Source organism: Rhipicephalus sanguineus, chromosome 11 (genome assembly GCF_013339695.2).
Source record: "Rhipicephalus sanguineus isolate Rsan-2018 chromosome 11, BIME_Rsan_1.4, whole genome shotgun sequence".
Taxonomy (NCBI): Eukaryota; Metazoa; Arthropoda; class Arachnida; order Ixodida; family Ixodidae; genus Rhipicephalus; species Rhipicephalus sanguineus.
Window position 1 is genome coordinate 75,832,104 of NC_051186.1, and position 26,162 is coordinate 75,858,265.

General features: G+C 46.9%; 2 protein-coding genes across 3 annotated transcripts in view; both read left to right on the plus strand.

Annotated features, from left to right (window-relative positions):
* The window catches only part of LOC119374355 (beta-1,4-mannosyl-glycoprotein 4-beta-N-acetylglucosaminyltransferase), a 37,229-nt gene extending 25,950 nt beyond the window's left edge, over positions 1 to 11,279 (plus strand). Inside the window, exon 3 of one of the 2 annotated variants that reach the window (XM_049410902.1) lies at positions 9,452 to 11,279. In XM_049410902.1, the coding sequence (XP_049266859.1) occupies positions 9,452 to 9,658 (207 nt within the window). In that variant the 3' untranslated portion in view covers positions 9,659 to 11,279. The remainder of the gene's footprint in view (positions 1 to 9,451) is intronic. The other variant, XM_049410901.1, reaches the window with a different exon arrangement.
* A 6,752-nt stretch (positions 11,280 to 18,031) lies between these two features.
* The window catches only part of LOC119375165 (phospholipase ABHD3-like), a 33,724-nt gene continuing 25,593 nt past the window's right edge, over positions 18,032 to 26,162 (plus strand). The window contains exon 1 of the mRNA XM_037645357.2: positions 18,032 to 18,271. Within this exon, the coding sequence (XP_037501285.1) occupies positions 18,047 to 18,271 (225 nt within the window). The 5' untranslated portion in view covers positions 18,032 to 18,046. The remainder of the gene's footprint in view (positions 18,272 to 26,162) is intronic.

A 26,162-nucleotide genomic window follows, 5' to 3' on the forward strand; every position in this document is an offset into this window, starting at 1 on the left:
GAGGTCTACCACAAGAGCACGGGCTCCTACCAGACAAGATCCGGAAAACGAAGGCCATGACCATGACTGCGGCAACGATGACAGCCACTGTGCCACCATCCGCGACAGTGATGCTGCATCAACCCAGGAAGCCGCCAACCTTCCGAGGATCATCTTTCGAAGACCCAGAAAACTGGCTCGAAGCGTACGACCGTGTGGCGTGTGTTTCCAACAAATGGAGCTGTGAAGGCAAGCTACGGCATGTCTATTTCGCCTTGGAGGACGCAGCTAGAGCATGGTTCGAGAACCAAGAGCGAACCCTGACAACATGGGACATTTTTCGCAACCAGGTTCCTGGCAACATTCACCAACGTCGTCCGCAAGGAAAGAGCCGAGGCTCTGCTCGAAACCCGCGTGCAGCTGCCAAATGAAAACGTGGCGCTCTTCACAGAAGAAATGACCAGACCCTTCCCTTCAAACAGACAGAAGAAATGACCAGACTGGGCCCTTCAAAGTTGTGAGAGACCACCACGCCTGGTGTTGGCTAGCTAACTTGAAGGACCTTTCAGTTTCTCTCGCACGATGGGGCTTGAGACTTCAAGAATTCGACATTACCGTCGTTTACAAGTCGGGAAGACAACACTCTGACGCCGACTGCCTGTCTCGTGCCCACGTGGACCCGCCGCCGCAAGACGACCAGGATGATGACTGCTTCTTGGTAACCATAAGTGCCGACGACTTCGCTGAACAACAGCGATGCGACCCGGATCTCGGAGGCCTTATGGAATACCTCGAGGGCAAGACCGCCTTCGTTCCGATAGTATTCAAGCGAGCACTGGCGTCGTTTTTCTTACGCAGCGGCGTTCTCCAAAAGAACTTATCACCACTTCGAGCCAAGTACCTTCTCGTGGTCCCTTCTGCATTGCGACCAGAAGTCCTCCAGGCCCTGCACGATGACCGACGGCAGGACGCCTTGGTGTTTCCCGCATGCTTGCAAGAATGCAGGAAAAGTACTACTGGCCGCGCCTTGGCCCCGACGTCGCTCGTTACATAATGACTTGCCATGATTGTCAGAGACGGAAGACACCGCTGACTAGGCCGGCCGGACTTCTGCAGCCAATCGAGCCCCCTCCCCCCCCCCCCTCCCGTTCTAGCAAATCGGGATCGACTTGCTGGGGCCGTTCCCGACGTCGACTTCCGGAAACAAATTGATCATCGTAGCTACCGACTACCTCACACGCTCCGCAGAGACAAGGGCCCTGCCCAAAGGCAGCGCCTCCGAGGTAGCAAAGTTCTTCATTGAAAACAGTGTACTTCGTCATGGCGCCCCAGAGGTCCTCATCACAGAAAGAGGTACAGCATTTACTGCTGACCTAACTCAGGCAATATTAAGATACAGCCAAACAAGCCACCGCCAAACCCTAGCGTACCACCCACAGACCAATGGCCTCAGGGAGCGCCTAAACAAGACCGTCGCCGACATGCTGGCCATGTACGTCGATGTCGAACACAAGACGTGGGATGCCGTCCTTCCGTACGTGACCTTCGCATGCAACACGGCCGTGCAAGAAACGACGCAAATGACGCCGTACAAGTGGGTCTTCGGAAGGAGCCCGGCAACGACGCTCGATGCCATGTTACCCAACGTGTCCGACGAAGAAGACATCGACGTCGGCGTCCCCCTTGAGCGCGCCGAAGAAGCCCGACAACTCGCCCGTCTGCGCATCCAGAGCCAGCAAAAGACCGACAGCCGTCGTTACAACCTTCGATGCCGCCACGTGGAATACCAGCCTGGTGACCGTGTCGGAGCCTGGACGCCAATGCGCTGACGGGGACTTAGCGCGAAGCTTCTTCGACGATACTTCGGACCATACAGGGTACTTCGATGTCTCGGCGAACTTGACTACGAGGGTAACACTGACGGCATGACGAACTCTCAGCGGCGCCGGGCACGCCCCGAGGTCGTGCATGTGGTACGCCCGAGGCCTTTCTATGCGCGTTAAGCAACCTTTGGTCTCCAATTTTTGCTTGCTTTATTATGTTTCTTTTGTATTGCATGCATGTTTTCAATTCTATGTTCCGTTTTAAGGATCGGGGCGATGCTTTTTCAGAGGGGGGCAATGCCACGCGAGCTTCGTTTGCTGTTTGTGTAACTGGTCCGGTGCACGTGTGATCGCTGTCTTGCGCGGGCCGCGCTAGAATGTCTGGGAACATTCCAAATTGTAGTAGATCATTTTGTCAATATTGCGCACATGACGCGATTAGTCAAGATTATTCCAGAGCTGGCGCAACCACCAGTGATAAGGCTAGAATGTTGGATGCCTGATGTATAAAAGACGGCGCATCCCAGCGATGTGCAGTTTATCGACGGCCGACGCTCTGTTCGCCGCTATGAGTGTACAGTGTGTATTGCTGTAGGTTGACAAAAATAGTTTCATTTTGGACACACCGAGTGCTGCCTTCCTCAGCGTCACGACCACGTGACAATATACCTGGATACAGCGTATCCTGAATCTCGCGCAAAGATGATATCAACAAGCACATAAAGAACACTGGTACTCGATATGCACTTCTTCAAAGCGTCGTCAATTTAGCAGGGACAAAGCCCGGTATACGCTCGCGAGTAATAGGGTAACCTACGCCTGTGCTCATGCATGCACTACCACACTGCGCCTCAGCAACACGAGAGGCAGAGGATCGTAGCTTGAGCCGCGAACGCGCGCAGGTGTTCCACGTCCTGCCGGCCTCTGTCTCGCTCCACCAATGGACGGAATTCGCGCGTCGACATCTTTGGCTTCCTGCAGCGCTTATCGCAGCAGTTATTAGTTGGTTCTGTCGCACTCGAAGCAGTCGGCGGTGAAACAACGTTGGTGCATCTGGAAGCTGCACTACTCCGACAACGAGCCGTCACACGCTAACACGTAGCAAAAGGCAAACACGTAACTGCGTCTAGGGCGACTCCCCGATGCTAGCGCGGCCTGTGTTCTTCGCCGGCATCGAGACACTTTAATCATGACCTTCAAGATTGCGCGTCGGTGCGCGCTCTTCGAGACCATGCTTTTACCTGCTGCTAGAGTGACGCACCCTACCCCCCCCCCCCCTCACATTTCCATCGTCTTCCGACCCCCTTCCGACGAAAGACGGGCGGGGTGTTTCCTCTCTTCCCGAAGAGTCAATGACGCCAGGCCTCGCACGCGGGCCAATGTTATGGCATTGTCCCTTCGTGAGACGGAGGTGACCGGCTCATTTCATCTCCCCGCGCTCGCGTGCTTTTACCACAGCGTAGTACATACGATGCGCGGGGTGATGGTATTGATTTGGACTTCATACTGAATATGAGGGCTGCGGCGCTGCAAAACCCCGCGGACAGTGTCAATATCATCGCTCTCGCAATAAAAAAAAAACTAAAAAGAGCACCCCGGAAAGCCTGAGAGAGTTGCGCAAACAGTACGATGTATTTTTCTTGTGTACAAAGAGTACGGTAGCTTGACAATGTCGTAGACAGATTTGTCATATTTATAAGCAATTTGCCCCTGATGAAAAGCTGTTTATTTGTTCTAACTCCGAAAGTTTGTGCTTCAAGATTAAAGGATTAGGCAAAATAGCAACCAAAATTTCACTTTCCGGTTTCTACGGGCTGCAATAGAGTAGTCTCGAAGCTCCTCCTGGACACCGTACCTTGCATTTGCTAGCATGCAGGACACTTCATCGTATGGTTACGCCTTCCGTGAACACAAAAAATGGGACATGGCCGGCCGCCTTATGTTACCGCGAACGCGGTACGGGCCCTAGAGGTCACTCACACACTGCGGCCCGAAGTGCTGTACACATGGTGGGAATTTGAACGGCTTTTTGCGCCCACAGCCGGAAGCGAAAGACATCCGACAGGTTCCAACAGCACCATGAGTCGATTAGCACGCCACACGGGTAACCAACTTCCGGATTGTTTCCGCACGGCTGCCGCGTTGGTCTGACGGCCGTACTCAATAGGCAGCGCAAGAGACGTGTAACGTCACGCCACCGGTGGCTCCTGCGTCGCTGGTCCGCTGCTCGCCGTTCCGATGTCTCCGATCACTCTGGCCAAGGCCCGAAGCACTGGCCGGTATCGCGGTTGACGGCGACATGGAAAAGATTGGCTAGGCTTTGTTTCTGACACGAAATGATTCCTCATCAAATAAACCGCTGTTTGAAATGTGCCATTTCTGCAAGGCGGTGCCGGTTTCTAAGCCACAAACAAGATAACGAGCCGCGATGGAAGGCCATTTCGTAAGTGAACAGCGGCACCCGCTATCTCGGCGAACCGGCCCGCTCTGCTTCCCCCGCCGCTCTTCACGTTCAGCCTGTGGTCCACATTTAAACGCGCATCATAACAGTACACGTCTTAAGCGAGTTGGCAGTAGTAAGAACTCTATGATGAGGTCGCGTTTGATCGCGAACGGCGCCGCGCCAGCGTCCGCCTTGCTAGGCCCAGAGCACACCGTGGCCCAGAGCCATATTTTGGCCTGGTGAGCCACCGATGGCGGCGCTGCGAACGGCGCTCCGGTGACGCAAATGCGGGGATTTGGCTTTTGTCGTCTGCTAGGCTGCGGCTAGAACAGCAGCATTTTCGTTATATTCGCTCGCGTCGCACGGCGTTCCTCGACTACTAGCGGTATTTTCGTGTAATGATAGTTCTTTAGATGGTTGCTAGCATTACAGGAGGTTAAGAAACATTAACATTTAACGTATCTTATATATACACGGAGCTATCGCGGTCAGGATCATGCCACCGAGTTCGTAGCGTCGCTCATTGGGCTGGATGGCGTTGAAATTGCTTATATGAAAGCGCGAACGTCCCGCCAAGCGAGTAGAGAGTCTGCGCTGCTTTGGAAGCGAAGCGCGATGAATTTTATGGCTTATTCGAAGACGTTAGCGTTATGTAAACACATTTGAACGAAAGTTCACACTCCACTCCCAATTGTAGTCACGTACACAAAAACGTCTGCCGACAAACTAAAATTGATAACTTCATCGACCAGCTGGTTATTGCGGACAGCTAGCATAGTTTGGGCGAGTTGGACGCATTGGGCGAGTTGCCTCCGAATGAAATGCCAGCAGTGGTTCGCGTGGTACAGTTCGCACCCTTATGCACAGACTCTTGTGGGACACCCGAGTAAACATCTAACTCTTCAGATTCGGCGCCGTTTACTTTAACGTGCTGACTGCGGTTTGAGAGGTAGGCGGCTATCCAGTGTACTATATTGGTTTCAATCCCGATAACCTTCAGCTTGTCAATTAGTTTTTGATGGGGCACGTTATCAAATGCTTTAGAGAAATCTATAAATATTGCGTCAGATTGAAGTCTTCAGTTAATTATATGGTAGCAAAGGCACGTACTATGTCGAGAAGTTGAGGTATGGCACACAGCCCTTTTCGAAAGCCATGCTGTTTGGAGTAAAGTAGGTTGTTACCTTCTAAGTATAGGCGGTGATTGCCTTGTTGATTATATGCTCCATTAGTTTGCAACAAGAACCAGCCAGTGAAATTGGCCTGTAATTGGTCACAAGCAACTTGTCACCCCCTTTATGAATAGGAAGGACCCTAGCACGAAGCCAGTCCGTCGGCAGAGTGGCTGTTTGAAGCGATGATACGAAAAGTGCCTGCAGGAAGGGAGTTATTTATTCTGCGTAGCGCCGGAGAAAGGCATCTGAAAGATTGTCAGGGCCTGAAGATTTTTGAACGTCAATCCGTAGCAACAAGTTACGTATTCCATCATGAGTAATGACTAGTTCCGATATTGATAATGCAGAATTTAGCAGAGTTTTGCTTTCAGCACACGCAGAAGTACGTGTAAAAACCGACTGAAAGTACCTGTTAAAATGTGTTGGCAATAGTGCGAGGTTCATCGGTAATAGTCCCGTTAGTAACGATTTGAGTAACGTGGTCCGGGGGCTTGGATAGATAGCGCCAAATCTTTTGTGGATGCTGTGTCATAAAATTTGTTGATGTCACTGGAAAAAAAACGTCCCTTGCGTTTCCTAATAGATGCCTTAGCTCATCAGAAAGTCGGCGGATATCGTCAGGATTGCGTTTTTTTCTTTCGCATTCTTTGCAGCCTTCTTTTCAGGTGTAGTACACCACGCGTAATCCACGGGTTTCTGTGTTTTGTACGTTTGATTCGCGTGGGAACGAATGTTTCCTCACGATATTTTATTATATTGACGGTCAACGCTGGGTGCCCGTTCTCCCTCGCTCTCTTCGAGCTCAAGTGCTCAAGGCATACCACGACGACATGACCGCTGGACACTTGGGATTTCAGAAAACGTACGATCGCATCAGATGTCACTACTACCGGCTGGGCTTGTCCACTAGTGTAGCGAAGAACGTTGCTTCGTGCGTGCTTTGTCAGCGTCGAAAGCTTCCCACATCAGCTCAAAGCGGACAACTGCAACCACTCCCGTGTCCGCTGGAACCATTTGAGGTAGTCGGCATCGATCTGTACGGTCCGCTTCCTATGACAGTCACCGGTAATCCATGGATCGTTACAGCTGTCTACCATCTGACACGCTACGCCGAAACAGCTTGCGTGGCTTCTGCATCTGCTTCCGATGTTTCTGCATCTGCATCTGCTTATAGTTTAAGCCATAGATTATTCACCGTATGGTGATTTTCAATGGAAAAGGTTTCTAACGCTACTTTGAGGTAGTCAGTAATGCTGACAGCGTCAGCTCTATTGTAGTTTTTAACAGCTACACGTGATTTAAGAACTGGTACGCTGAGGCCGATGGTGATTGTTAGAAGAACAAGTTTATGATCAGATATGCCCTCTTCTAGTGTGACGTCAGCTGTTAGATGGTTAGAGATAAATGCAAGGTCTATTATTGAAAGCGTATGCCCCTGAATGCGCGTTGGTTCTGTGACAAGCTGAGATAATGAAAAACTGAACCCTACATTCAAAAGCAACTCAGAACTAGAAACATCTCTACTACCAGCTGTCAGCGTATTCCAATCAATAGTAGGCAAATTAAAATCTCCGGAAAGAATTAGCTTAGTACTGTCTTTCAACTTGCCGTGAAGGAAGTCGTGAATTTTTATGATGTATTCGTCAGACGCGTTTGGCTTCCTCTAAATATCACCAAACAGCTCGGGGATTTCATGGACATATACAGTGCCCCACACACTTTCGTGATCTGGAATGCCTTGCTATTTACAAAACGATAAATCCTTACGCACTGCGACAGCGACTTCACCGCCGCGACTATCGCGGTCGGTGCGCATAAGAGAATAGGAGGGAGGAACTATTTCTGAATCATGAATGTCGCCGTGTAGCCATGTTTCGGTTGTGACCACAACGTCAGGAGAGTGAATGAGCGATATATCTTCTAGTTTTGCAACTTTATTCACAATACTCCTTGCATTAAAGCTTATTAAGGAAAGTGAATGCACACCCTGTGCTCGTCATGCGTTGTGGTCCTTGGACTTCCCGGCGCCGTCGTGACGCACGCCTCTCAAAGGCAGTCTGCATTTTTGTTCGTCATTCCATAGGTACAGTTGATCGTTCACTTTGAGCTTATCGTAAAGTAGTGTTACCTTATCGCCCGCATCGCTCTCTGCTTTACAAGACTGCCAAATAGGGGTGTGTGAATATTCGAAAGTTTCGAATATTCATCGAATATTACATTCGAAATATTCGTATTCGATTCGAAAATCATGTATTCGAAAAGTTTCGAATATTCGATAACTTCGAATATTCGAATAATTCGAATATGCGATTCGATTATCATGCATAAAATAACTCGTCTTCCACATTTCTGCTGCGTTCGTATCGCTAAAAACTTTGCCGAGAGGAGCGATAAACATCGTAAGTACACGGAGGCACGATATCTGCCTGCGACGAGCGCCCCAATACGTATGATTTATTGCTGGTGCATCTCCGACGTGCAGCGCTGTTGGCGATCATGTAACCGTATATTTTCAATATTATGCGGCCGTAACGTGCCGCACTACCACTCGTTCACTATGCGGGACCACTTCTGAAGAAAGACAGTGACCCACGTGACTGGTGGCGGACTGTAGGCACATTCAGATACCCCAGTCTGGCAAAGCTTTGCCCCATGTACCTCCCTATACCAGCCACTTCTGTTCCAAGGGGGGGGGGGTCTGTTAGAAGGGATCGCCTGCTGCGTGATCATGTGGAGCAACTCATATTTCTTCAATAATAACATGTTGTCATTACTTTCAATTGTGCCGTGATATTTGCTTGTGTTCTGATGTGCATTGTGCTAGCCTGGACATTGTGTTCTGGAGATAGCATTGTATGTTGTGTTGCCAATCAGGCTCTTAATGTGTTTTTCCTTCAAATAGCTACATGTTAAATAAAATATCGTTACTGTGGAGACATTTTTCCTTTGATATTGGATACTCGATTCGATATTCGAAGGTGGATATTCGTATTCGATTCGTATTCGAAAAATTTGATATTCCCACACCCCTACTGCCAAAGTTTACTGCGCACGTCACGTACTGAGGCCGAGAAGTCTTCCGATGTAGATGTCGAGCTATTGTTGAGCTTCTTGCAATTACTCAAATCTTTTCTGTGAAGTTGTAAAACCTTATGATCACAGGGCTATATATATATATATATATATATATATATATATATATATATATATATATATATATATATATATATGCCCTTTCGAACAACCTCAAAGTGTTCATTCGAAAAAGACAGGGCGTGCAAACACGGACACAAGAAAGAAGTCAGGACACCACAAACGCCGGCGTTTGTGGTGTCCTGACTTCTTTCTTGTGTCCGTGTTTGCACGCCCTGTCTTTTTAGAATGAATACTTACCAACTAGCTCAGCTCTCTGTTATTCTAAGCTCCAAGTGTTTGTTCACGTAGCACTTTCGGAGTCGCATTCGCCGCATTGACCGTAACAGATGTCAACTTAGAAAAAAAGATGATGGAGTCTCGCTGACGTGGTCTGCGAGATATGGGTACTTTCCGACTAACCAAAGACATCCTTGCCCTTGTGAAGGCTCTTCGGGAAGCTGCTCAAAAAGCTAAAATATCGTTCTGCCGAATGTAGCACGCCAACAACAAAATGTGTAATAGGTAGTAAAAAGAACAAACAATTATTGCATTCATCGGTCCTTTTCACTATGGCTAAATAACTCGAATTTAATCGAGAAGAAAACGTAAGTATTGCCTTGCCAGATGCGGCATGTGTGTATTAGCGTGTCATACAGTGAATAACTGCATATTAATTTCGGCAATCTTGGCTACGTTAGCGTTCGGTTAAACGCCTAGTAAAAAGCGCTTATGAAAAAAGCCACGGTAAAATGCAACGTTGTAATCATCAGCGCAATGCTGTAGATGCTAAGAGGGGCAACAATTCAATGAGAACAATATGCAACAATTTCTTCTAACCTTACTGGCTGCAAGACGGTGAATTTAGTGTAACGTCTTTCTTACGTTCTACCACGCAGATGAAGCTGGCAGCGGCGCAGCGGGACGACGGAGTGCGGTGGGGAGACATCGCCGAAAAATCCGACACCAGCTACATCATCTCACTCAGGAAGAAAGGCCTGTTCTTCGACGAACGCTCGAAACTTACACCATGCGACCCCAACGAAACGGCTCCCGCCTACGTCCGAGAAAACGCTGCAAAATTTATGTGTCTGATGCGACCGTAGAACCCTAATGCCCTCTCATAGTCATTGTCACACTACGCAAACACAGACATCTCGTGGAATCACTTCGTGATGCAACAGGCAAATCAGTTAGTGGCGTCAATATCTTCAAGGATGTGGAACACGTTAAAGGTATGAATTACACAACGCGACCTGCTGTGTTTACAAATCATATGGTGCGGCTTCTTTTTTTATATATGGTTTTCCCTTTCTGTACATACCTGCTGATTTCGCTAAGAAATCCCAAAAGCTGTATGCTGCAAGTACAAAGCGAACTCTGCCCCGGTGATCTGGCGCCGCGTTTTGAAGGAGCTCTGTGTTTCCGTGCTATCTAATAAGGCGAAAGCCTTAGATGCCTCATCAAACGCGCAAATTTATCGCCGGCGGTGTCAACAAGAGGGATGCAAGAAGCCATCACGTGATAACGTCACTACGTGAAGTCATCTTGGCGTCACAGTTGGCCGAAATAGTGACGTCATTATCGCGTAATGAGGATGTCACATAATCTGTCGTCACGTGTTTACGTCATCGCGCGGCATCGTCGCTTGGTCAAAGGTGGCACGACCACGGAGGCAGTAGAAAAGCAGGTGATGTGCTGAAAGCTTGCAATGCCTTCGATCTTGGAGGCAGTGTAAAATCTCGTTAAGAGCAGAAAGTTTTCGGAAGGGGGCGAGATCAAAATATGGACTAAAAGAAAAGAAGTCTTTCGCCTTCGAGTCGTCTTAGGCGGATGCATAAGTGACCCTGTGAGTTTTTTTTTCTTATCACCCGTCGCTCTTAGAAGCTAATGCTAGTGTCAACGAAGACGCAGATAGCGCGGCTATTTGGGCGTGTCGGTAAGACGTGACAAATGATGATTAAGCGCACTACGAGACGAGAACAGCGAAGAACACGTGAGACACAACGGCTCTTACTTGCAATACTTTATTGAGAATCCCAGAGCCGAATATATAAGCAAACTCGTGACCATATATCACGCATGCGCAAAGAGCAAAACAAAAAAAATAAACAAACAAAACAATGAATGACGACCCAGGCAACGTAATTATTTTGAAAATAAAATATTCGTCTACTCTGACACGCACTTATCACCGAAAGTATCAATCCTTTTGGTCTCGATTATTTCGCGCGTGAATTGGCTACTGCTTCTTGTAACAATCGTTCATTTCTTACACATTGGTACATCGATGTTTTACAGACATCTGTATGTAAGACAGGCCATATGTTTGCTATGCGACATTACGGACACGGGTACAATAAATACTCTTTTGCTGTAGGAGGCGAACATTTGTTATGATGCGAAAGAGGTAAAATGTCAGGACAATGGTCAACTACACGGGAAAAGCCCGACAATGGAAATAAAAGCAAAAGTGACGTGCTCTTGAAGTGTGTATTTTGCGCCATGAGTCACTAGTCTCTTGGATTTCTCCGTTCTGCTTGCTTCACATTCGCCGAACGGTAATTGATGCAGCAGTCGTATAAGCTGCTTAACGACCGTCGCAGGGTTACGGTACATCGCGCAGGCTCCCTTGCGCGCTTAGAGTTAAGCGAGCCCGCAGCCAATCAAATGGCAGCGTCGACTGAGAACTCCAATTCGTCGCTAAAGACACAATATCTGTACTGAAACGGTCCATAACTTCGTAAGTTTTGACGCAAGGAGTGCATTTGTAGTACATGGTACAAAAATATGATATAACTTTCCCCTAGTAGAAGTTCCTGGCTTCTTTTGTGCTTCCTACAACTTGCTGCTTTGGCTACCTTGCTTTGTAACTGTGATCTATCTATCTATCTATCTATCTATCTATCTATCTATCTATCTATCTATCTATCTATCTATCTATCTATCTATCTATCTATCTATCTATCTATCTATCTATCTATCTATCTATCTATCTATCTATCTATCTATCTATCTATCTATCTATCTATCTATCTATCTATCTATCTATCTATCTATCTATCTATCTATCTATCTATCTATCTATCTATCTATCTATCTATCTATCTATCTATCTATCTATCTATCTATCTATCTATCTATCTATCTATCTATCTATCTATCTATCTATCTATCTATCTATCTATCTATCTATCTATCTATCTATCTATCTATCTATCTATCTATCTATCTATCTATCTATCTATCTATCTATCTATCTATCTATCTATCTATCTATCTATCTATCTATCTATCTATCTATCTATCTATCTATCTATCTATCTATCTATCTATCTAGCCGCCTATATACGTCTAGCTGCGCTCGTGGTTGTCTCCTTAATTTAGTATATACCAAAATTTCCTTGCTCTGGTTAAGATACGCATTAAGTGCGTCTTTTTTTTAGTCGCTTAAAAAATAAAGGGCAATAAATGGGCACCCGGGCCGGACGCATGTTTTGCGAAAAATAAAGGTTCACCGACAACGATGATACTTTGTAATGCGAAATTTGAACATCAATCGCGTCCTTGTTTTGATTATGGTATATATGAGGCAAATAATTTCACAAAGATACGCAACCATTCCTCAGCAGCGGCGGTGACCTACTACTTAGCTCGCCTAGCCGCAACGGCAGGCGAAGCACCTCCCCCGGTCATATTGCTCATTGTTGAAAAAGAACTGGCTGAGACTATATAGGATAAGGTTATAGGCTAAGAGAACACTGGGATTAGCGTGGCTGGTGCCCACAATTTGTTGTGCGGCGCATCGCATTGATACTTGGGTGCGTTGCAAAGCAGTCGCCGCCGCACGACCTCGCTCCATGCCATGCTTTGCTTTCAAATATGATATCAACAGAAGCGGTAACCGCACGCCTTATGCATGAAGTTGTCGGCGAATGGACGACGGCGCGCAACTGTTAGCCGCCGCAGACTGACCACCTAACTTTTTGCGTCCCATTAAGAGATGAGTGTTGTCTGTGTCATTACTTGAATAGCACAAAAGACATAATCAAAACATTATGAAGCCGTGGCTGTCGTCATATTAACATAGGAGATATACCATAATGTACATGCATGCACAAAAACGTGCGATAATAAATGATATGACTTGTATCAAAGCCAAACAATGTGGTGTATGCAGCTTCTCGCTGATTGCTTCGCATAGCGTCATTTTGAAGAGTGCGTAGGATTTGCACTTGTTATTCCCTTTGTTCCTTCGAAATTGCACTCGTGAATTGACCTCGAAACCTTTTACTCCGCAACATATATACCTTGACAGCCTCCGATCGCCGAGGCATACAGGTCGTCTCGGCAGCGCATGCCCTTTCAATGAACTCAAGAAACGGCATCACAACGACGAGGTGTTTCGCGATCGAAATTTGATATCATCATCACAGACGCATCAAGGAGAGATCCTTGGAAATATGCGACGTAAGTTGAAGCTTTTGATATGGCCGGCAGTCATAATTATCGAAAAGATTTCACCATGAGGTCTTGTGCACTCAAGCGACACACCAAAAGGCAAGTTGGATGGTTAGAAAAGCGACCGAGCTTTTGCACGAAAGACTTCAATCAGAAAAAAAGGTCCTGATATTCTTGCAGTGCGCTCTTCAATTACACCTCCTGTATAATTGAAGAGCGCACTGTATAACTGTGCGAAACAAGTGTGCGTCACTACTTTGGTGCGCAATGGTGCGACGTACAGTTCCTGTTCCTCACGATGATTTTTACCTGCGTTTCAAGAGACTCGTGATTCTTTACGAAGGGGCCACGCTAGTTTCAGCCCAGGGAAGCACAGTTCGCCCCCCCTCTCTCTCTCTACTGCCCTTTTAGTAATCAATGATATTCTCCGCCACATAAAGTTTGCTGTGCTGTCCCCGTGCTCTCACCAATTCATTTCAAGAGGGCATTTTCTGTCCCTTAATACCACCTCTGTTTGTACCGATCACATCGGTGGCATCAGGTACTTGCTCGACGATGAAATGAAGGCACAGTGAAAGCACATGACGTAGAGCCCCCCCCCCCTCCAAAAAAAAAGAAAGAAAAAGAGATAGGCACGCGCACGGGTGACCAGGCCTTGTAGGGTAATGTGCAGGTAGTACATGTAGGAGGCGCTCGTGCATCTCAACTCCGGTGAAAACCGAGTGGGGCGCCGACCTTTAAAGCGCGCCCTTCGCACCGGCTCGCAGGTGATGAAGAGAACACGCTGAAGCGCCTGCGGGCTATGCGTAGCACCGGTGGTAAACAATGTGTATACATAGCTTGCATTGACGTCACCGTAGCCGACATCTTGGGGTACCAGCTCGCTGAGACGCTGTGTGAACTTTTGCTCGAACACGCGGAGCAAGAAACTGAGGCGGCTCCCCCCCAGATTAGTGCCGGTGCCCCCAAGCATATTTCATACCCAAATCTTTGCGTTTCTTTGTGTTCCCCCTTGGCGCGGCTGGCGAAAAAAAGAAAGCGGGGAGAGCACAAAAGAACGCGGGGACCGAACGACTGGATGTCCTCCTCTGCACTGACAGACTCTAAAGCGATAAAGAAGTCACGGTGGCCGCCATGTTGGGGCCCCTGCGCAGAGAAAATGCCTGTGACGTCACGTGCAAGCTATGTATAAATAGCTCGCTGTTAGTGTGCTGAACGACGCATGCTCCGTGGCCGAGGCGTTCAACGCCGCGGGCTGCGGAGTGAGGTCGCAGGTTCAAATCCCCGGTCGTGCGTTTCGAGAAAAATGTCTTGTGAATTATTTCTCTTTGTTGCTGTCATATATATATGGGACATGACGGCAACACTGACGCTGACGGCAATAACCAGCCGAGAGTGTCCATATAAATACTATCGCAATAATAACTGTTGGGGTCTCGCGTCCTAAGACAACGACTGACAATTGGTTTTTATTTTTGTTATCTTTAGTAGAATCAGAAATACAAGTGATACCCTGCATTTGATAATACAGATACCTGTATACGACCTCCTATAAAATCATACATCAGAGATATAATGCTATAGTAGACAGTGGTAAAAATACGAAAAAAGGTATACAGAATATACTGATAAGCACGAAAAAACAGGCATTTGTCATACGAAATTTTATACAAAAAGCACGAAAAACAAAGATACAATAAAACACAATAACCGTCACTTTGAATTATATAAAGCAATATGAAATTGATAAGAGCAAACGCAAGGCTTTCTTGAACATTTCGAGGGATCCATTCTTGATATCCAGAGGCAAAGAATTCCACAAGGATACAGACGAAAATTTTATGGTAAACTTGCCATAATTAGTCCGGGGTTTGGGTAATAAGTAAATTATTAGCCTTCGCAAAACGAGTCAATGACGGCTGAGGAAACTGACTTTAGTGTAGTAAAGGAATGGGAAGTTTTCTATTCACACATTTGCAAATAAGAATGCCGAGAAAATATTTGTGCAGCTTCGGAACTGATAAAATTCGATGTGAACAGAATAAGGATGACGCATTTGACACGACACTACTGAAAGTTATTAGTATTCTCATTGCATGGTTCTGAAGATGTTGGATGGCTGATAAATGAGTGGCGTACTCATTTCGCCATGATGAAATGCAATAGATTATATTGCTGTGAAAGAAATCGCAGTAATTTGGCAGCAGTATTTCGAAACGAAAGAAAGGGAGAACTTTTAGCAAGATTCGAATGGCATATGCGGCATTCCGCGTAAGCTGTAATACATGTTAAGCTTTAGATGTTCATCAAGTTCGACCCTGAGGAACATTGTCCTAGGAGTAGCGTCACTCTGGTACCGCCTACGTAGACAGAAGGATTCTTAGATATAATTCAATTAGGCGACGAAAATACAATGACGTTTGGCTTTCTAGCATTTATATTTAATTTAATATTATCGAACCATTAACGATCTTTATCAAGTCGGTATTTAGTTTCAATAACATCCAGTCAACCTCTTTACCTTTACTTAGTATAGTCGTATCGTCCGCATCGATTATACGGGACGAATGTGCTGGACTTTCAGGTAGGCCGTTTATATCAAATAAAAATAAAAGCTAGCCCATTATGAACAATCATTAATGACTGCCAATAATGAGTGCCAGGACTTCTGTTTCGTAAGAGCATTTTCCCTTTGGTCAGCCGGCTACGCTAATGACATGTCCTGCGTCATGATTCGCCGAAAAATTCTCTTACGAAAATTTTTAGCGCAAGTCGTTTTGAACAGCTGAGCTGTTTAAGCTTGGCAAACACCCGGCTCGCCACAAGAAGAAATTATCATCATCATAAACTACCTGCGCTCGCGTCGTCATCGGCGCACTCTCCCGCGGCGTCGATTTGTCTGGCGTGGGATGTAATAACTAGGATTGGCAAGAGAACAAGTACAGAGATAAAAAAATAAAAAGAGAGAGACGGGAAAGAGAGATATAGAAACAAAAAAAAGAGAGAGCAGTAAAGAAAAAGAATGCGAAGAAAGAGAAAAAAGATGCCGATACATAAAAACAAATAGACAGAGAGAGATAGAAATGAATCGACACAAAAAAGAGATAAAAAAAGACAGACAGCAAGGCAGGAAGAAAAAGGAGAGAAGAAGGAATAGAGAGAGGGAGAGAGAAATGAAGAAGAGGAAGCGATAATAGGAGAGAGAGAGTGAGAGAAAGAAAGGGAAGAAAGAGAAAAATATAGAAAGAGCGAGGTGGAGAGAGAGAAGTAGACAGATGAAGAAAGAAAGAGATAGAGAGAAATGGAGACAAAAAGGGGATGAAAAAAGAGAGAGGAAGAAAGACAGGAAGAAAGAAAGAAAAATAAAGAGAAACAAGGAAGGCCACCCAGCTCAGCCATTCGTTCCAGCGTTGCACCACGAGCGCAAACTTCGCTTATTGTTTTTTACAGCGAAAGCTGTTATGAGATCACAACAAGGGCCGTTTTTGGTGCCGTAGTTGTCCGCCACCGAATATCGCACGAAATAAGAAAAAAAAAACGACATCAGCAAAAAATTCCAGGCTGTAATGGGGTTCGAACCTGGGCCTCTGAGTTGGAGCCCAGCATTCTACCTCAGAGCTATGCCGGTGCTTGAAAGTGATTTGCAAAGAGACCCTATACAGGCCTAATGTCGGGAAGGAACCACATTCACTTATGTAATGTGGCGTGGTAGAAGAGTAAAATGCAAACAGGCGTCACACCATGTGACTTGTGCGACGAGTGGCTTGTTGAATGCTTCCAACCCATTACAAAGGGCTCTGGCATAGTTCTTCATCATCATGAGCCACAGCATCAGCAAAGTGCACATAATGCCTTACAGGTGTTTAGCGAGTACCACGGTTCTCCAAAGAATGACGAAAAATGGCATAGTGGCTGCTTTCCTACTTCATAAAAATTATGATGATTTATAGCGTATTGTGTTCCTCGCAAGTGTACTTCTATTGGTTGCCAAGGAGGCCCATAAGGCCGCCATGATCCATTTCGTCAGTGTCTCAATAAAGTTCTTTCCCTCCTCTCTCTCGTTCTCACGTTAACGTGAACTGTATATATAGCGTGGTGGGGAGAGTTAAATAACGACCGGGCGTCACAGAATGTGAATTACGTAACTAGTGGGTCTGTTAAAGCTTCAAACCCATTGCAAAGGGCTTGTCGACAGCCGTCGCATGAACAAAGTGCACATAATGCCTTACAGATGGTACCTCGCCTCTCCGCAAAATGAAGAATAATGGCGTAGTGGGTGCTTCCCAACTTCACAAAAATTATGATTTGTGGCGTAGTGGGTACGTTACTAGTGTACTTGTCCCAAGGGAGTTTTTAAAGGGCTGTAGAAATGCCGCTCTTCCAGTTTTCGCTCTGACTGTGCTGGCCTTTCCGCGCCGGCCTGGCGTCTTTATTTTATTTTTTATTTTTTTGAGTACGGGCAATGAACTGTTTGCGGCGCTCTCTATAGCGTTATACGGTGTACATAAAAAATAAAGGCGCTTTGTTAACTTTATCATATTGCCCGATTGCGTAGGCATGTGCCCCATGTCATGAATATTAGATATTAAATTTTCTTTATTTCTCATGCACTGCTCTTGTAATGTTTATCTCTTGGTCTGACCAACTTCATTCTATAATGCCGATGTTTTTTTCTTCTTTTAAGCTTTACAACGTTATTCATACTGCGCGCTTTGAACTTGATGTAGACATACTCATAAAGCCTCTGGTAGAGATATGAGCGGTTCTATATTCCAGGATATGTTCCTGATCCTTGAACACTTATTTACCTCTGTCGATAATAGACGTGGGGCTAAAATTATCATTGCTATAAAGAGCTACGTAAACCGCATCTGTGCCCTTTTCTTGCATTGAACGGTGCGCCATTGCCATCATCATCACCATGGCCAGTCGATGCTGTTGAAACACGACCCGCTCGTGCGGTGGAATAAAGAAGGGCTAAGAAAAAAGAAGAGAGGCGACCTGCGAGAACAAGAATGGCCATCATACCGCGCATGAAGTTGTCCACCCAGGGCGAACTCCTGGTGTGCGTGTCATGCGCCGTGTACGTCGTGTACTACATCCTGGTAGTGGTGCGCAAACCGCGGCTCGTGTGCCGCGCCGGCCGCCTACGCCGCTTCCTGTCCGGCGGCATGGACGAATTCATCCGGAACTACTACTGGGCCCCGATCTGGTGCTTCGGCGCCAACATGCAGTGCCTCGTCGGCTTCCTCTACAACGTGAGCGTGCTATAACGACAACATCAGCATTCACATTGACCAGTTTAGCTGTTTCGGATGAGCAGGCAGGTTGGGTGATTACAGTCGATCAGTAAGATATTAAGCGGCACTGCTTACGCAGGCATATCGCAGTTAATGTTTTGTCTCATATTCCCGAAAAATGGACGTCGTGCGAAGGCGTAGAGCAAAGAACGGAAAGTAAACCCTCCCATTCTACTAGTGCTCCATGCGCCTGAGCAGGCTTCGTACTTTTTCATAAAATTTTTTTATGAGACATGTTGGTTAGTCGGTTTTAAAGGGCTGGTAGGAATTTACTTTCCGAGTGACAGTTTGCTGAGCTAGTTGGTAATCCATTTTCTTATGGCGAACCGAGCAAAATCCTGACTAACGAAAAAAAAAAAACACCAGCGTTTCTTTGACGTCCTTCGATTGTGTTTAGCTTGTTTTGCTCTGTTCCGTAGATAAAAATTTGGCCGGCGTAAAGGGCTTTAACACCTGTGAATTAGCTGTGATTTGGTTACGACTTAAATTAAAGGAAGGGTTATAAAGGCTTCTCACGTGGAAAAAAATTTGTCATAAACTACTCAATCATAAAAACCCACGCGTGAGTTCCCGCGAATTTTTCGCGCACCTCACTCTACGCTGTAGCAAGAATCATTAGGAGGAGGAGGTAAAGTATGAATGAAGGTAAGAGGGTAGGAAGGTGGAGAAAGAGAAAAGATCGCAGCGATACTACGTAGCATGTGGGCTTGCAGAAGAAACACGCCTGCTGTTGCCTACACGAGAAAATGTGTGTAATAGACCGGCAAACTTCCGGCTTTAACACTTTGAGCCACTTTCTACACATCTACGTACAGCTAGTTGTGTCGACAAGTGGCTAGAAAGAGCAACGTACTTTGAGCTTTCGATGAATTTAGCTTCCTGGACGTCTTCATAAATGTGTCGATAAATGTGATTCATTTAGCTTCATTTTGCGGTGCAAGTTGCATAGGTTCACCTTGCTTAAAGCACTACCACGTTCGACGGGCCGTTCGACGTGCCGCTGTTCGCCAACCACGTGAAAAGTATATATCTTTGCCCGAAATGAACATACCGAATGCAAAATTCCGTCTGATTTCTAGACTGAGATTTGATTTTATTTAAGCAATAACAGAACATGAACGACATCGGGATAATATATATAATTAATTGCAATTTAATTCAGAATAATTGCCCTAAAACACGAATTAAGGTATCATGATAGTTTTTTTCGCAATACAATATCTAATGGTCACCGCTTTCACATCGTCTGAGCATAACAGCAAGAATACACAACTGTACAATAATCGCACATATCTTGTTTTAGAAGATCACTAACATAGATCTCTCGTCGTTGACGTTATACGGTAGTGCGAGACCCATTCGAGATATAGTGACACTGTGAACTGAAGGAAACCTGTATTACAAGGCCGTGAATACTGTGCTTTCATAAGAGGGTGCTCAGATTCTCTGCCTCAAAGCACACCGACGGTGCGTAAACATGAAAGCCAAGAAAGGCACCACAAAGCAACCACAAATATGTGCGGGCCCTGTGTAAGGTTTACGATGTTGCTGCCATCCAGCAAAAAATAAACCACTAGACTATAAAATTGACGGGGCAAGTTCGCGGCTTTTGACACCCAAAATTAGGAGTACAAACGAGGAATCGAAAGAGGAAAAGATGTAGAGTGTGAGGCTAGAAGTACAAACTCAAACGGAGTCTACACTAGAACATTTATTGAACCGATTGTTTTGGGACCGTCGCCACATCTGTCGGCAGAAGAGAAAAACACTATTCTTCTGTTAGTGCAGTTATTGAGGAACGTCGACCTCATTGACCGATTTTACGATGTTCTTGTGCGTCCGTGAACGTAGATTTCCATGAAAAGGTTTAGCAGCTAAGCTTTTCTTAGGGAGCAATTTTGTACGCGCTCTCTGACAGAACGAAAAGAAACTTCATGAGAGGACGAGAGGGAGCAATGATTGCTTGTCTGACAGTCAGACGTGAAAATAATAACCGAAAAAGTCAGTGCTGTCAATCATTTCGGCAAAGAATGAGAACTGACGGAGGAGCCATTCCGTCCGATAGAACGGATATAGAACGGTCTCCGGTCGACCGGCGCTTGCGCCGGAGAATCGAATTAGCCTGCTTTGTGCCTGGCTAAGCCTGCTTTGTACCCGGTGTCGAGAGTATGCAAAAATCGTAACCACTTCTCTCACCGAACGTCTCATGAGATTGCGTCCAATCAAGTCATTAACCAAATTGTGAAAGTAATCGTGCCCTGCCATTTCAATCAATGAAAAACAATGCCCCCAATACTGATATTCAGTTATGATAATTTTCTGTCTATTCATGGTTTGACTACCTTTCTGAATTCCCTCAGCAGATCATCAAGACGTGATGCTTTCTTCCGGGGCGCTCGCCATTCTCCAATTGGCTGATTGCTCCCTCTCGTGATGTTTCGTTCCGTTCTGTTACGGAAAGCGTACAAAAAAGATCCCTTAGTCGACCCTTCGCCGTGAGCTGTCGTATTGCTCAGTAGAGCTCGGCAGTGTCGCGCGTTGCCTCAGCGTGGCGCTGGAAGAGTGAAAGGCACCCTGGTCAAACGGCATTGCGGTGTGGCGAGAGTGAAGGCATCTTCATGAACTCGCACCGGTGCGCATCGGGGCGCCCCGGTGCACCGTTTCGTCCAATCATCGTGGCGCCTTGGTGCCCCGGTGCGCATCGGGGCGATATCATGAAGATGCCATGGGGCTCGCTGAGAATGAGAAGGTGGCGTTGCTGCGCCTCGCCTCGAGTGGCGAAAGAGAAACTCGCTCGCATGGGGAGGGGGTTTACATGCAACGACGCCTCCACAGCTTCCTTGTCAAAGCATACATTCTAGCGAGACGGGCATGTCATGCACAGAAGTAGCGCTTTGCAAGGCTGCTTGCGTCCCAGCGCAGCCGAGGTAGTAGTACGCGTCTCGGGCGAGTGGATGGGTACAATGAGCATATGGTGGCCCCAAAGCTTAACACACTGCCCAATAAAGGGAAATGATACAGCACAGAAATACTTATAAAAGACTTGCGCAACAGAAATACCTAGAAAGAATTGCCAAGGAGGAGGAGGAAGGAAAGGAATGGAGTTCCATCATACGGGCGTCCGGTTTGCTACCCTACACTGGGGGGAAGGAAATAAAAGAAAGAAGAAAGCACGGTCAGGGTCCATATGCGACATATGCACCTGTCCATTGCACGCCTACAAGCGGTAGCTCAAACCGGCCGATTTTAGAAGCAGTAGCAATGCTCGCATCGCTTTGCTGGCCTGCGACGCGTAGGGCCACGATCCAAGGATATTCTCTTTCGGAAAACGGTCTGTCGTCTCTCTTGTTGACCACATTGAGAAGAACGATTCGCTCGTTCACGAAACGTTCACAGAAACACAGTAGATGTTCTATCATTTCGTCACTATTGCACGAGTCGCATCTGGAGGTGTCTGCTATTCCTATGCGAAAAGAGTAAGCCTTCCTCAAAGCTACTCCTAACCACAGGCGTCACAGTAAAGTTGCATCATGGCGGGAGAGGTGTGATGGAACTTGCAGCTTCCTAGATGGGTCTAATTTATGTAGGCCACGGTTACAGGCACTGGGGTCGCTCAACCGAGTTTGCGACATTGCGTCAGCGAACGAGCGAAGGCCCTTTGCAGCGGCTGTCCTCTACAAGGGTATTGGGATGTCTGGGCATCCTCGTGGGCGCTGACCGAGCAGCATCATCAGCGAGGTTGTTAGCGACAATGCCACAATGTCCCGGCAGCCATTGAAACACAACGTCATGTCTCTTTTATAAACCTTGGTGAAGAACTTCTCTCATTTCGTCTACTAACTGCTCGTGCACCTTTCGTCGTAATGCTGATTGCAGACTCTGAAGGGATGCCCTAGAGCCGCAATAGACAGCGCCCTTTTGAGGCTGGGCTTCCGCGATATAAATTATAGCGGCACGTAAGGCAGAAAGCAGTGGCGTAGGCAGAAATTTTTTTCGGGAAGGGGGGGGGGACACTTTCTTGATCCGACATTGGGTCCGGACAGATAAGTGGGATCGAGTGTCATCTTGCGCTCTGTATCCCATGGGGAAAAATTTTTTTTGAGAGGGGACACGGGCCCGGTGTGCCCTCCCCCCCTTGGATGCGCCACTGGCGGCAAGCTCCGCTGCTGTTGATGTCCTGTGGGACACCCTCAACTTGACAGTCACTTGGCAGGCCGGAATAACAACAGCACCTGTGGAGCTGCCGGCAAAGACCGATCCCTCGGTGTAACTGTGCGTCCTTTGGCCATACTTCTCATTGAGTAGTGACAATGTCGCCTGTCGTGGGGCCACTGTTGAATGACGGCTCTTCTTCGTTATTCCCGGAATTGTGAGGCGTACCTGTGGTTGGTGTAGGCACCACGGAGGCGACATTAGTGGTCTTGCTGCTGGAGTAAAGCCCGACGGAAAGCATTCTCTATGAGTCGAAACAATCTTTGAAAACATGGCTTGCGCTCTCTGAAGTGGCAACGCAGCAATATGGTGTCCGGGAACTCGACGGATATGTTCAATGTGCGCTCTTAAATTGTCAGTGGTGACGTATGTTGGAATCGGATGGTCTCTTGCGATCGTAATTGTTCCGTGAATTGAGGTGCAGCGTGGTAATCCTAAGCACGTGCGTAGTGCCTGGCCTTGCAAACTTTTGACGGTGCGGTTGTTCGTCTTGCATGTATGAGCCAGCATCGGCAAGCTGTAACGTAAAAATCCCTCAAACAGTGCTCTGTACAGCGGCATCATGGAACGTATCGATGTGCTCCAAGTTTTCCCGCGGAGGAGCCGCATTATGTGAACGATGAAAATTAAGATAGATTTACTGGCGCAAAGAGGCGAAGCACTTAAGAAGGAACACACGCACCTATCTATCTTAATCTATCTTAATCATGAACCAACTCACTCAAGCAGCTGTTTTAGCGATGAAAATTAGTCTTCTCTTGCCAAAAAAACATAGACAGGCAATGCGCCGACGAAGGAGGCATCAGCCTCACTCTTTCTATGGCTTTCACGGAGTGGAGCTCACGTTCGAATGCCAAGGTGCCGAATAAAACTACGTTATAGGTTAGCTTGAATGGTGTCGAAGACATAGAGATTGTGAGGTAATGGTAGGTTCCAATAACCAATTGCATGCTTCCGCGATGCCAGAAGTACCCTTGTGAGATACTTTCAAAAGTAGTAAAAAAAACTGAAAAAAAATTGGCGCACGTTGCACTTAGTACCGCAACGCTGGGTCACAGCTGCTGCGAACTAGCCTGCTGCATGAGCCGACCAGCGGGTAGCGTTTTGCTGAGCGGAGATGTCGAAGCGCAGGCCAACGGACGTCCGGAGCAGAGAGCCGAGGCAGAGAGCGACTCGTGAAGTGGAAAATTAAAAGAAGTTTATTTACATGTTACCTTTTCGTCCACTTTACTTTCTACACATTTATATACCAACTATTACAAATAACACCCCCTATACTTTCCTTGGCATTATTGTCTCTTAGTTCTCATTAATGTTATTTACATGTTGTAAGACGACAGAAAAATGTGTCGAGCGGGAGATCCGCTGCTCGTTACATACAGTCCCTAGTTGGGAAAATGCCTTAATTAGAAATGTCGAATCAATTGACGAGCGATCCATGAAGGGAACGCTTTCCAACGCCCATGGTCACCGCCTTCATGAGGACGACCACTTAAGGACTATACACGCGCCATCCGCACACCCGCTCCGCACGTGGCGGGACACCTGCCGCCCGCAAACGGAGGAGGAAAAACCGGTACCCCGTGAGCGACGATTGGCGTCGTTCCGGTTTTTCCTCCTCCGTTTGCGGGCGGCAGGTGTCCCGCCACGTGCGGAGCGGGTGTGCGGATAGCGCGTGTATAGTCCCTTAACCCTCTCTTCATATCCGCCACGAGTGAAGGGAGAGGCGGGTTTGTCCCTTGTCAAGTTTTGACGAACAATGTCATCAGTGCACACCTGTTGAGCACTATTCGCAAACACAGGTGCCACCAAAGGCCCCCCCGGCAGAAGCACTAAATTGAAGATCGTCCTTTCGCGCAAAACCTCATTTCTCGCACACTTGAAATACGAGGAAGGGTCATTTTCGGGCGTTACTGCGTCGCTGCCGCACCTGCTAGTAGAAGCGCCCGGTCCAACGGAGGACGGTAGGTGTGGGCGACAAATGCGTTCTCCGTAGTGAGGAGGGGGGAGGGGGTTCCGCCAGTGTCCGTAGACGGACAGTGGGAACAAAGTCTTGCAATGACCTTGTAACACAGCAGAGCTGGTGGGCGCCTACCCGGTCCAGGTTTGGCTAGGCCATTGCCTTATCCCTTCTATCTTCCCCGCCCCTTGCTATACCATATTATACATGGCTATGCTCGTTTTATTTCAACAGCGAATCTGTTTAGCAAATAGTTCCTTGTGAGTCGATCGCAGAAAACTATCATCATAACGGCTATGTGCCACTGTACGGCTTCCTGAGAACGAGTTGAGAGAGACAGAGAGAAGGAAAAATAAATAAATAGATAGATAAAGAAAGAAAGAAACAGACAGACGGAAAGAAAGACGTAAAGAAAGAGAAAGAAAAAATATCTTGCCAAAAAGAAATTCTTCACGAGAGGGGACTCGAACCAGCCTAAACTCGATCCGATGGCGAGCGTCCTAACCACTCGGCTACCCAGGCACCCTAGCAGTGGATCGGGGGACGGAGAGTGGCATTGAACTTTGCACTGGAAAGCAGGCCTTTCACGTATCTCTCATAGGAATCATTTGTTAAGAGGATCTGGCATCAGGATTCGCGAAACATATCTGTACCGATCTCCTGGATGACTAAAACGTGGACACCGATTCTGAAATGTTTTACGGTCATATTCTAACATATAGTCACAGCATAGGGTGCCTTACGAAAAAAAATTGGGACGAAGGCAGTCATGTGCGGGGCGGGCGGCTAGCGAAAGGTCCGGGCGCCGCGTGTTTGAGGCCCCTGCTAAATACGTTTTGTTAATAACAACAAAATGACAGCACTTCTGGTTACTGCACATTTACCATGCCGTCTTAGCGTAAGACTTTATATCTACCACTTCGCCCATGATGATCATACTCATTTCCACGCTTACCCTGAAAACTGAGCTTTCTTGGGAAGAGTGTACTTTACTGAGGTTCTTTAATTTTTGGTGTGAGAGCGGCCAGCACCTACGTCACCTGCCATCACCTACTATCCACTACATTTGTAAGCGTTGTCTTTTTGTCTAGGTGACGAGCCATGGTGCTCGACTGCTGACCCGAAGGTCGGGGGACCGAATCCCGATCGCGCGGTCCTAATTTCAATGCAGGCGAAATGCTAGAGGCCCGTGTAACCTAGATTACGGTGCGCGTAAAAAAGAACACCTCATGGTCAAAATTTCCGGAGCGCTCCATTAAGGCGTCCCTCAATAACATATCGTGGTTTTGCCATATAAAAGCGCCACAGTGAATTAGTGAATTATTTAAATAATTATGTATAGGTATATCCCCTTTTCAGGAGATCGTCAACACGGGAAATAGGCAACGTATTATTTTTAGGTGCGAAGCACTTTAGGGGCCCAGCCTGCCGTATGCTGTCTCATGCTGTCATCCTATTCTGTCGTAGCGTGGCGTAACGCACGCAAAATAACGAATAGCATAGCCATCTGTAGCATATTGAGTGCGCGCTCACGCAAAGGAAAAGTTTCTTCCTCTCGTTCTTCGAGAACCTTGATGAAGAAAAGTGCGGAGCACTTTAGGGGCACGGGCTGTCGTCGCTTGGCGTAACGCAGGCAAAACCACGTATAAAAACAGAAGAAAAGAGGGAGCAAGCGAG